The sequence below is a fragment of the Anolis sagrei genome, chromosome 4 (genome assembly GCF_037176765.1).
Source record: "Anolis sagrei isolate rAnoSag1 chromosome 4, rAnoSag1.mat, whole genome shotgun sequence".
In the NCBI taxonomy this organism is placed as follows: domain Eukaryota; kingdom Metazoa; phylum Chordata; class Lepidosauria; order Squamata; family Dactyloidae; genus Anolis; species Anolis sagrei.
In genome coordinates this window covers 139050426-139063634 of record NC_090024.1, presented here as the reverse complement: position 1 = coordinate 139063634, position 13209 = coordinate 139050426, and the positions used below count along the sequence as shown (strand labels likewise).

The following is a 13209-nucleotide window of genomic DNA, read 5'->3' as shown; positions in this document are numbered from 1 at the left end:
CGTCCCCGCCAAGCGCGCCTGTGACGCAGGCGGGACCGAGAGCAGGGCCTCCCCAGACGATCTTAATGTCCTAGTCGGTTCATAGGTGGAGATGCGTTGAAATTATTTTATCACTCATAGACTCATCAAGTACTGGCAAAATTTGGGGAATTTGTTCTTGAAAAATGTAATGGTTCAGTCCTATATAAAAATGTAGAAATGAAGAGATAACAAGAAGGATGAGAAAGGCAGAAGCAAGTGCAGGGGCAACTTTGTTTTAAAGTGTGTAGTTGATTGTGGGGAACCAAAAGTCCCTAGCGATGAAGCATAGGATCAATCCATTCAGTTTAAGCTCTTAGTTGAAATTTGAAAAGTCAAAAATTTATAGAGCAGCTATGGCTGGGGCAATACTGCATTCATTATAAAACATATAGAGTGCTAACTATGTATGCCTTTCCAAGCAATTTGCATATATATAAAAAACTACTTGTTACCAGTATATTATATAGAAATGCAGAAATACACAGACAAATAATTTTACTACTTCAGAATAAAAATAGTATGTCTAATTGTCATCACTGTTATACCTGTGTTTGCTTTACACTGTTGCTGTCTTGTTACCCGAGTCCTCTAGGGGAGATGGGGCGGGATATAAATAAAGTTATTATTTATGATTATTATGCCTGTGAAATTAACACGTAGAAAGAATATTGCTGGAGATCACAAATGTGACTGTACTTTATGATCCAAAGTAAAAAAAAAAAACCAAACAAAAACAAAACAAAATCGTAAACCTGTGCAGAAATAGATTTCCATAGTTTAACTGCCTCTATTATGCATGTAGGAGGTAGGTACAGAGGCAAAAGCAATCAACGTCCACATCATCATAATCCTCACTACTACCATCTCCTTCCTTTTATCCAGTAACTCAATGGAGAAACTTTATTTTATTGATCTACATCAGAAGTGACAAATAACACACCTATTCTACACATCCTGCATTACCATGGGGCCAGATGGATGCTTACAGCCACCCATCTGGCCTCATTCCCCTCCGCATTTATTACGGTGGCAGGATTAACAGGGGTTTAGAGAAAGTCATAGAAGGGAGTTAGCAGTGGGAGAAGACTGTGTTCCCTGTGGGAGGAGCATCTGATTGGTCACTTTGGAAAACAAGTGGGTTAGATGAACTTCTGCTCTGACTCAATTCTTTTATTGATCAAAGTCCAAGCCCTGCTCTTTTGCTATAGCAGAGCATCTGTTTTTCAGAGGGGGGGGGGGAGGAATCATAAGCATTTGACTAATGATTTTGTCTTATTGGCATAAATTGAACTGCTGGATGAAATGTTCTGATAAAAAATACCCATACTGCAAATCTGGTCATTTTTAATACTTAAATAATGATTGGTCCAATTCTGAATAATTTAAGGGCTACTGGTTCTAATCCCCACATCAAAATGCACGCTCAGAAAATGATATTGGCAAGCCTGACACTGCAAGAGCATGACTATCAGGTTCAAGGTAATTAAGAAGCAGCCCACCAACATTAAGACAGTAATGTCATCCCATCTGCCAAATCCTACATTTAGCTAGAGCTATGCCTTTTGCTCGCTTGCTGCTTCTGTTACCCACCTGATCCTTAGAGACCTCTTTTGATGGAGCGTTTATGCCAAGTTTTTCCAAAGGATAGACAATCTGTCGTCTTGGTCGCACGGGAACCATGTAATGAAGGGCAGATGTCAGGGAATGGGCAGAGGGATTCTGGAACTGAAGGACAAGCTATATTTTAGCACAGAGAATGTCAGAAAAGTGCATCACAGATGTCTGTGCTAGTGCTTTGTAAATATAAGAATCCTTTATCCCCTTGACTGAATCCAAGAGAAATATCATCAAAAATATAAACACTCTATGAGCAGAGGAATGGATTGTAGATAATTCCCAGCACTAATGAAGATAATTATGAGAGTAATTATATGACTATCTCAGTGGGAATGACAGATAAACAAGTGGTTTGGTTCCTCGGATTTTGCAGCACCAATAGATTCCCAAGAGAATATTTCCTTTCACTGAGATAATGAATCATTCTTTTCCAACCTCATTAAGCAATGCTGCAGTCTTACTGCTCAGCTCTGCTTCTTTGGCAAAAGAAGGGTTAAACATGTATACAAATAATGCACATAAAAAGATGTTTTTCATCCAAAAAATCACATTAATGCAATAGCATGATTATGAAAGAAAAATCCTTGTGTTCTCATAATTACAACAGATAATTAAAACGGCTTTATTGTACTACACCAAATTTAGTTACAATCTCCATTTAGACAGTTGGGAAGCAGTAAGAAATGAAGAACAGTGACAAAAATAATATAAACTTGCCAAAAGCCTCTATTCTAAATTAAAATTCAAATAACATGACACAAAGCATTTTACTTAATGTAGAAAAAAAACTAGTATTGCTGGTATTTTCTTCTATCCTGCACATCCATATTTCAACTACATGTCAATGAGTATTGCCATGGCAATATTTCAGTTCATGAAATACAACCTGCATATAAATAACTGAGATCTTTAAAAAGGTCTGTAACTATGACTTCATGTCAGTGACCCAAAGAACCGTCTACAATATTCTGAGCTCACGGTGTGTGGAAGGATTCCTGCCTTGCACACAAGGTTACGTTTTCATATTACATTAAATCAAAGTTTAATACTATGTGCCCGAGCAAGAATGAGGTGAGATTAGAACGAGGGATTTCAGCTCACACACTATTTTGTCAGTTACTTTTAATATCTAGTCACATGTTTTAAAAGGAAATGGTATCAGTGCATTTTTTGAAAAAAATGTTTAAAAACGGAGCTATATATACATTCATATAATATATATGAGATATGTGAAGACAATATTTGGAGGAGGTTTAAATGAAGCTGTGGGTGTTTTAAGATGAAGTTTGCATCTTGTTTAATCAGAACTTCAAGAATGTCTTCTGATATTTTTGGGATGGGAATCATCCATGATGAATGTCATTGAACAAATTTAGCAAATTAGGAGGGGGTGTTATATTGTTTTCTAATGGTCTTAGGTGATACCTGTGAAAGGGTCATTCAACCCCCTCAAGTCGCGACCCACAGGTTGAGAACCGCTGTTCAAGAGGGAATTACTTTATTTTCAATGGTCTTAGGAACTGAGACACCAGTAGCATTTTCCTGCCCCCTTCTTTTCCCATAGGCCTCTTCTTTTCCGAAGGGAAGTGGTGACATTACTCAGGCAAGCCCCCTCCTCCATTTTAGGAGGAGGAGATGGGAGTGACAGAGGTGAGGTTTGCTTTGGTGCCAAGAGGGAAGAGGAAGGAAGGATGAGGTGGTAGAGGGGAGAAGGGAGAAGGGAGAAGGTGAAAGAGGGTGGGCCTAGGGAGGGTGGACCTGGGGGAGAGGGCAGGCTTAAAGAGGGGTGAAGTGGCTCCTCCATGGCCGAATCCCACAGAAAAAGAGAAGTAACAATGAAAATACATCCTGCATATCAGATATTTAAATTACAATTCATAACAGTAGCAAAATTACAGTTACGAAGTAGCAATGAAAATAATTTTATGGCTGGGGGACACAACAACATGAGGAAATTATTATAGGGTCGTGGCATTAGGAAGATTGAGAACCACTGCCCCTGAGCCTATTAGGGCCAGGGAAGTTTCCTGATTTTAGCTTATTTAAGGGCCATTTGATTTCATTTATGCTGAAAGACAAGGGTCTACACCTTTTGAAGATCTTTCACAAGATTCCCTCTCAGATTTTTTTAAAGATCTGAAAGTAGCAGATCCATTGCGGTTTACTGTCTGTCCCCCGCCACGTTTGTGTCATTTGGCAGCTTTGTTCTTTCTAAGAGGCATTTTTTCACGACAATTTTGAAAAAGCTGGCATGGTTGTTTACTTTCATGAGATGTCTGCCACATTATATGGTCAGCGTTGCCCCCACTTCTATGACTTTAGGAACTATTATTTAAATGCCAACTATTATTTAAATAAGAACACAGGAACTAAGAACAGTAACTAGTTAAAATGGATAAAATTGAGCCCCTATATTTTGTCCATCCTATATACTGAATTTATGAGCATTTTATTTTATCTCTTTCTAAATTTAAGTGCTTACTCATACAACCTGAATAATGTTTTATTAATCATGTTACAGTTATTTGTGTATGTTACATATTTCTGTGGTATAATACCACATATTCCAATAAAAATAAAAAATACATGGTTTATTGTTTACCTTCCCTTCTTCAGGCTGTGGATAAATAGGGTAGTAGAGACAGGATTTGAAGGCAAGCCGAAGTATCTCCTTCATAAAATGTTTTGCATAGTGATGAAAGATAGGATTTAGAGCAAAATGGTAAAGATGTGCATGTTCTTCTTGCTGATAATGGCTGAAATAAATAAAGTCTTCAATGTTGTAGTGTGAGCGAATATATTCAATATCCTGGAAACAAAGCAATTCAATAGAGTAATTAAGAAAGAGCTGTTTTCCTGCTGAAACACAGATATTGCATTTCCTTTGTTTTGAATAACTACTTCCACAAAGGAAACCTTCCAGTGGTCTCCTTGACAAGCCCCACTTCAGTGTATCTTAAGCAGGAGAATCTCCTAGTTTCCTGTATTCCAGTACAAGTTATAACACTTTGTGAATAAAACTTAAAAATCAAAACACATTGTAGCACTATTTTCTTCATTTACAAAGTGTATTTTAAATGCCTACTATATATACTTGACTCTAAATGGAGGAAACTTATGCCCCTTCCACACAGCTGTATAAAATCCACATTGAAGTGGATTAAATAGCAGTGTGGACTCAGATAACCCAGTTCAAAGCGGATATTGTGGATTATCCGCCTTGATATTCTGGGTTACATAGCTGTGTGGAAGGGCCGTTAGTCATTTATCCCGAAAACCTGGGTTGACTTAATCATGGGTCAATGCTGGTTTCCCTTCGGGGAGATGGTGGTGGAGTATAAATAAAGATGATATTATTATTCCATAGGAGTTAAAAGGTAACTGATCTGGGTGTCACAAATAATGTCACAACAGTCATCCTTTCACATTAGAGAGTTTTGCAGATTTGATTGTTTTCTCTAGGTCCTCCAGAGCAATTCTGGCAGAAGTTAACTACAAAGTTGCCCTGGAAGACTTTTCTTTAAAAAGTGTGTTTTGTATTTGTGGTTTTTGTACTTTCACAGGGCCCTGTACCACTAAATCCAGCAAAAGTCTACTGTATTTGTAATTTGTTTCTTCTTTAAACACAGATACATTTTTGTTTAGGGAAACGTTTACCACTAGCAGCAGGCTAAAACCTTGTTATTCAGGCAGATTTTTAAAGAAGGGGTTTTTTAAGATTAAGTCAAGGGTGATGTAGTTTTAGCTCATCTTTCAGGATTTTAACAGTTTGTTTTTAATACAATTAATATTTAATTTTAATGTTTGTATATTTTTAGATTTTAAATTGTATTGCATTAGTTTTATTGCAAGTAGCTTTGAGTTTCTGTTGCAGAGAGAAAGTGTGGGATAATAATAATAATAATAATAATAATAATAATAATAATTTATTGTGGCATTATTAATAAGGAACAATGATTGCAATTAGGAATACATACCACTTCATTCCTAATAACTGCTATTCCAACAATTTGATCCAAGACTTCTGCTACAAATGCCTTCACTGGTGTCCCATCCTGAAAAATAAGTGATAATTCACTTAATGCTGTACCATAATTCCCATTTCAATTCCCTTTACAGACAGTATACTTGATCATTTAAAAGGCCAAAAGGGGATTTTAAATTTTTCATTAAAATATAATGTGTACTGATTTAGTTTCCTAGCAAGTTTCAAGCTTCAGAGCCTTACATGCATGAATTAATCAATTTAAATTTGCATCATCTCAAAGCATACATTAAAATAGAAACAATATGAATTCATGCAGTATCTTACTGGATCTCTTCGTGCTTCTATGTATTTATCTACATCATCCAAAATACTCTTGTTCAGTTCTAAGGTTTTCACTAGCAAATCAACAGAAGGGATATCATCAGATCTTGCTGCTCTTACAAGAAAAGACCTATTAAAAGAAATATAAACCAGATTCATTTTGATAGTGAATAATGGCATCAAGTAATTGTCTCAAAAACAATCCATAGTTTGTATTCATAGTAGCCATCATTATAATCTCTAGAGAAAATTGATATGGCATTCATGAAGTGATATTTTAAAATCCATTCTTGCCATAATAAGTACTTGGGTTAGGTAATAGAAAGTGTTGTCATTTTATGTAAATAATGCTACAATGTTTTTTCTAGCTGAGTTCAAATATCATACATCAGGCATATCTGTGATAAGCTTATTAGCTTGATACTAGTAAAACTGAATTCGTTTCCAAAAGTGAACCAGGGGTTACAATTTGGAACAGGAATATAGAATCATCCCTCTGCGTATCTTGAAAAAGGTTGTATAAATATATAAAAGTTGTGAACATATTATGTATTATGATCGGTTCTGGATTAACTATTATTATAATAGCTAGCATGGTGAAATGCTTTTAAACAAGGATTCCAGAGGCCAAGGTTCAAATCTCCACTAGGCTATGAAAACCCCTTTGGCAGATCACTCTCTCTTTGCCTCAGAAAAAGGCAAAAGTAAACTCCCTCTGGACAAATCTTGCCCATGATAGGTTTGATTTAGGGTTGGTGTAATTCAAAAACTACTTGAAAGCGTGCAGCAACAAAAAAGGCCCCATCTACATTACCATACAATCCAGTTTCTGAATGCAGGTTATTTGCCTTAAATTGGATTATATGGCAGTGAAGATTAATATCCAGTTTAAATAATAATATACTAATAATATACTTTATTTATATTCTGCCCTATCTCCCTGATATGGCAAACATTCAGTGCCATTATACAATTAACAAAGACAGACAGTACATAAACAGAGGTACATCAGATAATCTGCATTCAGAAACTGGATTATATAGTCAATGTAGATGGGATCAAAGACAAAACTGTCATGTAAGACCATCTGGTTCTAAGATGTGAACATTAGATATCAGGTCAAATTAATGAATGATCAGTTGGTCCTTTCAAAAATGAAAATGACATTTAACTCTGAAGTTTACTGTGTATGGACCTACAGCAATCAATCCATGAACATCTGATTGTACTATACTAGCAAAACTAGAACTAATGTGATCAATAAAATATTTTCTCTTTAGCATAGCAGTCTGTCACTTAGAATAAAACATTTTTTTCCACAGAAAGTGTTAATTTTGGATAATGACTTAACATTTTCAGATGGGAGCTACTGACTGTGATATTTTAAAAAATATTATGGAAAAAAGGACATTAAGTTTGAAACATGACTTATTTTCTTATAAAGTCAGTTCTTAGGTGTTTTCTTCTTCTTCCTCAGAATGCCAACAACCATAAAGGTCTGCTTCTCCACCCTAGGAATATTCACAAAATACAGAGGAACCTCTGTAGATGCAATTGATTGCACAAAGTAGTTTGATAATTGATAAAATAATGCCTGAAGGATGGGCACCTGCTTTAAAAAACAGACTCATTATGAAAATGATAAACTGGGAGAAAGATACTCTAAGCTGAAACATATTCACTGAGCCCTCAGTAAGAAAGTAATTCTTCCAGAAGCCTATTTCATTTGACTGTCAAGAAGGAAGGGCACCATTACTATTATGCTTTATAGTCAAAATTGAAGAGAAGTATCCATTAAGCATTTCAGGCTACATCTTGTCATGTTATTACTTTGCATCCTTCTCTGTTAAGTATCAGGCCTAGTGTTGCATTTGCCACTCTCTGGCTTTTGTGTGAGGACTTTTTCTCTTTCCAACACCTTCGCTAATCAGTCTTTCATTTAGAGCCTTTGCCTTTATCTCTTTGACTTTGCACTTTCATGCCTCCTCCATCTTTCTACGTTGGCTTCTGATGGGTTGGCTTTTTATTCATTTTCAGCAACTCACTTTCTATTCACATGCCTTTTGAAATCTCCTAGTGTAAAAACAGTGCATTGATCTTTGCTTTTTATATTTTTCTTCATCAGGAAAGGATTATTAAGGGACCAAGACTGGCTTTTATGTTACTCTTTTTTCCACCTCCCTCCCCCACAATTACTGGTTAGTTTTCAACTCATGCTCACATTTTCCACAGAAATAACATTGTCACTTCAGATTTTTTTAGGTGAAAGCAGAGAATGTAGTTTTTTTTACAAGCATGCCCACTTTTAGCCATAAGGCCTCTCTTGTTTTCTCATGTACAAGCGCACCTTGGTATTTACCCGGCCCTCGCTCAGGGTCAACCTAGGTCTGAAATGTCTTAAAAGCACACAACACCAACAACAATCCTATCTCGTCAGCCAAAAGCAGACCCATACTTCCCAATGAAATACTAATAAGTTTATATTTGTTAAAATTGTTCTTCATTTTAATTATTGTATTGTTTTTAAGTGTTATTAGCACTAAAATAAGATATGCTCAATGTGCATAGGAATTCATTCATGTTTTTTTTCGAATAATAATCCGGCCCTCCAACACTTTGAGGGACTGTGACCTGGCCCTTTCTTTAAAAAGTTTGAGGACCCTTGATCTAATGTCTCTGATCCTATCCCCCCTGTGCACACCCTGCACACAAGGCTTCTCCACCATGCCTCACATCCCATTCTTCTCTCATTCTCTGCTTCGTGTGGACACTGAAGGCTTTTCAGAAACACCAAGGACAATGTCCATGTTGTAGTCTGAGGGAATATGAGGGGTACAGAGGAGCCAACAGACAGTTTAGACATTTAAATCTCCATATCTCTTGGTCAACATTCTAGTGGAGGCTCTGTGAAGGTGAAGTACCTCAAAGAATCACACCTACTGAAAAGCCTACAGTGTCCACACGGAGCAGAGTGAGAGAATAGGAAGAGAGTATAATGAAGGCACTTCACGTCTAGCAGCGTAATTACCTTCTTTTTCTGAGTATCTCTTCAAGATCAATACAGAAATCTAGTTGATAAAATTTGAGGTGGGCATAAAAAATACTGGTGTGTCGGTCACCATTAGTTCTTCTGGCTATTTACTGAAAGCATACAAAGAAGGTCTGAATATGTTTCTGGTATTTCCTCACATATAATCCAGAGATCAATGTCTGTGAATTGAGCATTGGGAAGGGTTTGACGTAAATATACTCTCTGCCATTGGGAACCCTACTGAGCAAAAATTGAGTTGAGGAAAGGTGGAGAATTAGAGGTTTGCCTGTTCCTTCTTCTCTTTGTACTTGGTCTGAAAGAAGAATGTTACAAAGCTGTTGTGGGAGTTTCCTAACTCTTCAACCCTTTAGCACAGTGGTTCTCAACCTTCCTAATGCCGCGACCCCTTAATACAGTGCCTTATGTGATGGTGACCCCCAACCATAACATTATGTTCGTTGCTACTTCATAACTGAAATTTTGCTACTGCTATGAATTGTAATGTAAATATCTGTTGTGCAGGATGTATTTTCATTCACTGGAACAATTTTGGCACAAATACCCGATAAACCCAAATTTGAATAATGATGGGGTTGGGAGAGGGGATTGATTTTGTCATTTGGGAGTTGTAGTTGCTGGGATTTATAGTTCACCTACAATCAAAGAGCATTCTTAACTTGACCAATGATTGAATTGGACCAAAATTCCCACACAGAACCCCCATGACTAAAAGAAAATACTGTGTTTTCTGATGGTCTTTGGCGACCCCTTTAACATCCCCTTGCGACCCCCCCCCCCGGGGTCCTGACCCCTAGGTTGAGAAACACTGCTTTAGCAGAAAGAAAGCAAGAGTCTTGGAAATTAATCTCTGCAGTGTTTCAATTTAATCTAATTGATTACTCATCATGAAAGTATGTTCATGAAGTAAGATTGTAAGATTGCTTATAAGCTTCTCTCTGCAACTGCATCAAAAATGATCAGTGAATACATAGTGTATATAGGGCATAAAGTATCAAAAAGTTTCCAGTATGCTGCAGAATTTTAAGAAACAAAAACAAAAAGCTTGTCATTTTTTTTACGTAAATGTATAAAGCTTTCTAGAAAGACATGAATGTAATTGAACATTTCTTGGTTATAATTAGTGTCATCTCCTACTAGGTAACAAACACATCTAAGCAATTGATTGTACATTAAAACATTCAAATGAACTGCAGTTCTTAAATGAAGTGTTTGTAAAGCAAATTATTTTACTTACTTCAGCAGTCCAGAGCGGTGAAACACATAGAGCTCCTGATTCAGTGTGCAATTACTAAAGGGAATGATCCTGACAAAGTTTTGAATTAAGTGAAATTCGGGCACCATATGTGGTACTGAAATAATGCAGAAATCTCTATCCTGAAAAGAAGAAATAGTATTAATTCATAAAATCACATATAAGTTGTCTAAGAAAGGTTGTTTAAAAAATAGATTAAGGAAAAATGTGACAAAAAATGCATGATCAGATTGAAGTGGGGTTCCCCCCGCCCCACATATCCTCCTCTTTAATAAGTGTTCTGAGGCTCTAAAAAGGTTCTGATATTGCAAATGCATCTTGCTTAAAACTGGATAGTGTTTTTATGCACGAATCCATTCTACAAGCACTTTTAGAAAGCGTTTTTAGCTTTGTATAGCTACTAGGACATAATTCCTCCCAACTCATACACTGCCTCTCTTTTTCCATGTCTCTGTTTTAAATGCCCCCCTCCCCGCCCAGAAAAATTGAAACTGAATGAGTTTTAGAATGTGACAAGACTTGGACTTTGCTGTGAATTACTTCTGCCTTTTCCAAGTTCACAAGCACTGTCCCAACAATTTACTTTAAAAGTTAATAAAAAATAAAAAATACATCTTGCAATTACAAGCCTTTCCCTATTCTGTGTATTCTGCAAGAGGGATGGACTTTTGGTTGACAAATCTTGTTTAGCGATGCACATGCACCCACAAGCTGGAGGTTTTGTAAAAAAAGACTTATAAACAGGAAGGAAATGTTTAATTCAGAAGGGCAATCCCTATAAGTGTCTGGAATTGCCTGTGAAGTTATACGGTTATTTGAATTTCTTTTTTATAGGAGGTGAATGAGCAGAAGTGGGAAGTTTTTCTTTGGATATAGATATTCTCTGTTCTTGCTATAGAAATTGAAATGGCAGTAGCAAAGTGCAGGAAAGAGAAGGAACACCCAAAATATACGACTAATCGGACATCACTGCCCCAAATAGCTGCAGCACTGCTTTTACAGTGTCACACAACTGAAAACACTTTGAACACCAATTCAATGAGCTTTCAGCAACCTAAAGATAGGTGTCCCCCATTTGTGCTTCAACACAAATTGCAAACTGGTTTGCAATTCATTTAGAATGATCCACTTCCCTTCGTGGCTAGTGAGCTTCAACCATGCACTATAAGCCTCGTGTGATAATATCCTTACTTGAATCCACTATACAATGCTGTAATGTTCAGAGGGAAGGAAAAGAAGGTAGGAACCATACCATCTTTCATAAGCAGTTCTCTGTATCTGTTCTAAACTATGAAAAATTAAATTTGATAGCCAAATTCACTCTTTTTCATAAAAACACAGCAAGGAATGGTGGCAATGGGATAATGACTATGAGATAACATTGATACCAGTAGTTTCATATTTGCTTAAATAACTTATTCTCTGCTCTAGACATCAGTCCAACATGAAATTTTACGATTGACATTCCATTGAATGTGAAATCCCCTTGGAGTGCATGAGGTTCTTTCAAAAATCTCTGCTTTTTTATATAGGGGTTTATCAAGACTACTTCCTGTTGTATTTGGCCCTTGGTAAATGATTAAACAAGGAGGGTACATGTAGATTTGAGAACACACATTTCAATTTAGCAAGAATTTTATGCAAGTCATAAAAGATTACAGGAATATCCCCCCCCCCCCCTCTCTATAACACTAATCTTGACTGTGAGTAGTACAGGTGAGGATGTAACAAACCACAGAAACTTCAAAACAGCAGGCATCTATGGAGTGGATAAATACTTGTTGCCTCCACACAGAAGACTACATCTACTTGAAAACAGCCACCCCATAGCTGTCATTTGAGGGACAATCCATCCCCAGAATTTATGGGGGTGTATATGTGTATTCTGGGAATTCTAGCGGGACTTGAAGGATAAAAAAAATCCCCCAGCAGGGTGCATGTGGCCCATGAGCTTCCATAACTCTGCATTTGCTTTAAAGTTTTAGCCTTTCTTTGTTATTAGTAATCGCTGTCAAGTTGATTTTGAGTTATGGTGACTTATGAATAAGAGATGTACTTGTCACTCTGTTATCAACAACTCCACTCATTAATTTGTTGCTCTTCTTTAGCTTTATTCCTTTTAAAAAAATATTAGCTGTATATGATATATGCTTCAATGTGTTCTTGGCCTTATTCTTGCAGTGAGAATGGAGGCTCTCCATTTTCCGTTTCCACTTATGTAGGTATTTGGCTATCAGATGGCATCTCCTTGGCTGCTGGAAAAATGCTTACCTTCTTACTCATTAGCAATTAGTATTACATGTTGATCTCATCTACCAAATATGGACTATTTGATAGCTTACCAGTTTTCAGATCTAACAACTTTACGTTATTCATCATGGAATGAGGACAGCTGTTTTCAAAATTTAACAGAGATGAATAAGTAAGTGAATGAATGGGGAATTCAAAATGGAAATCAGAAACTTTGGGATTATTGGCTCTGAACAATCTAAGTATTATTCATTTCCATATATATAGTGAGGTTTTTAATGTTGATGGTATTGAAATTAGTGTGTGTTTTACAACTGACGACATCATAGTATTGAAGAAATACCATATATCTATATATCTACCTATATCTCAGTAATGTATTTGTGTATCTTTCTGATTTCTGCCATAGAACACCCCAAAAGAACATGAAAAATATCAACAAGCATATTTTTGGTAAATTGTTTTCTGCTCATTAATTTCCTTCTACTTACTGGGAAAAGGTTGAAAACAACATTGAGAAAATCCAGTGACCTGCAAATAAAATCACATCATTAAAGAAAAATCATGGCATATTACTGTATAGCATTCATTTTATACCTAACCTACTTCAGCTCTCCTCAAAACACAAAACAAAAAACACCCTCCCTCAGAATTCATCAATAGCAAGAACATAAAATATAAGAGAACCTGTATTTCTTGTGTGCAGTA

The 13209-nt window shown here is 36.4% G+C and overlaps 1 protein-coding gene across 1 annotated transcript in view; it reads right to left on the bottom strand.

Annotated features, from left to right (window-relative positions):
• CFAP61 (cilia and flagella associated protein 61) overlaps positions 1-13209 on the bottom strand; it is a 113248-nt gene that overhangs the window by 66799 nt on the left and 33240 nt on the right. The window contains exons 12-17 of the mRNA XM_060774089.2: positions 12993-13032; positions 10234-10373; positions 5951-6077; positions 5616-5693; positions 4241-4447; positions 1612-1746 (exon numbers count right to left, since the gene is read on the bottom strand). Coding sequence (XP_060630072.2) covers positions 1612-1746; positions 4241-4447; positions 5616-5693; positions 5951-6077; positions 10234-10373; positions 12993-13032 — 727 coding nt within the window. The remainder of the gene's footprint in view (positions 1-1611; positions 1747-4240; positions 4448-5615; positions 5694-5950; positions 6078-10233; positions 10374-12992; positions 13033-13209) is intronic.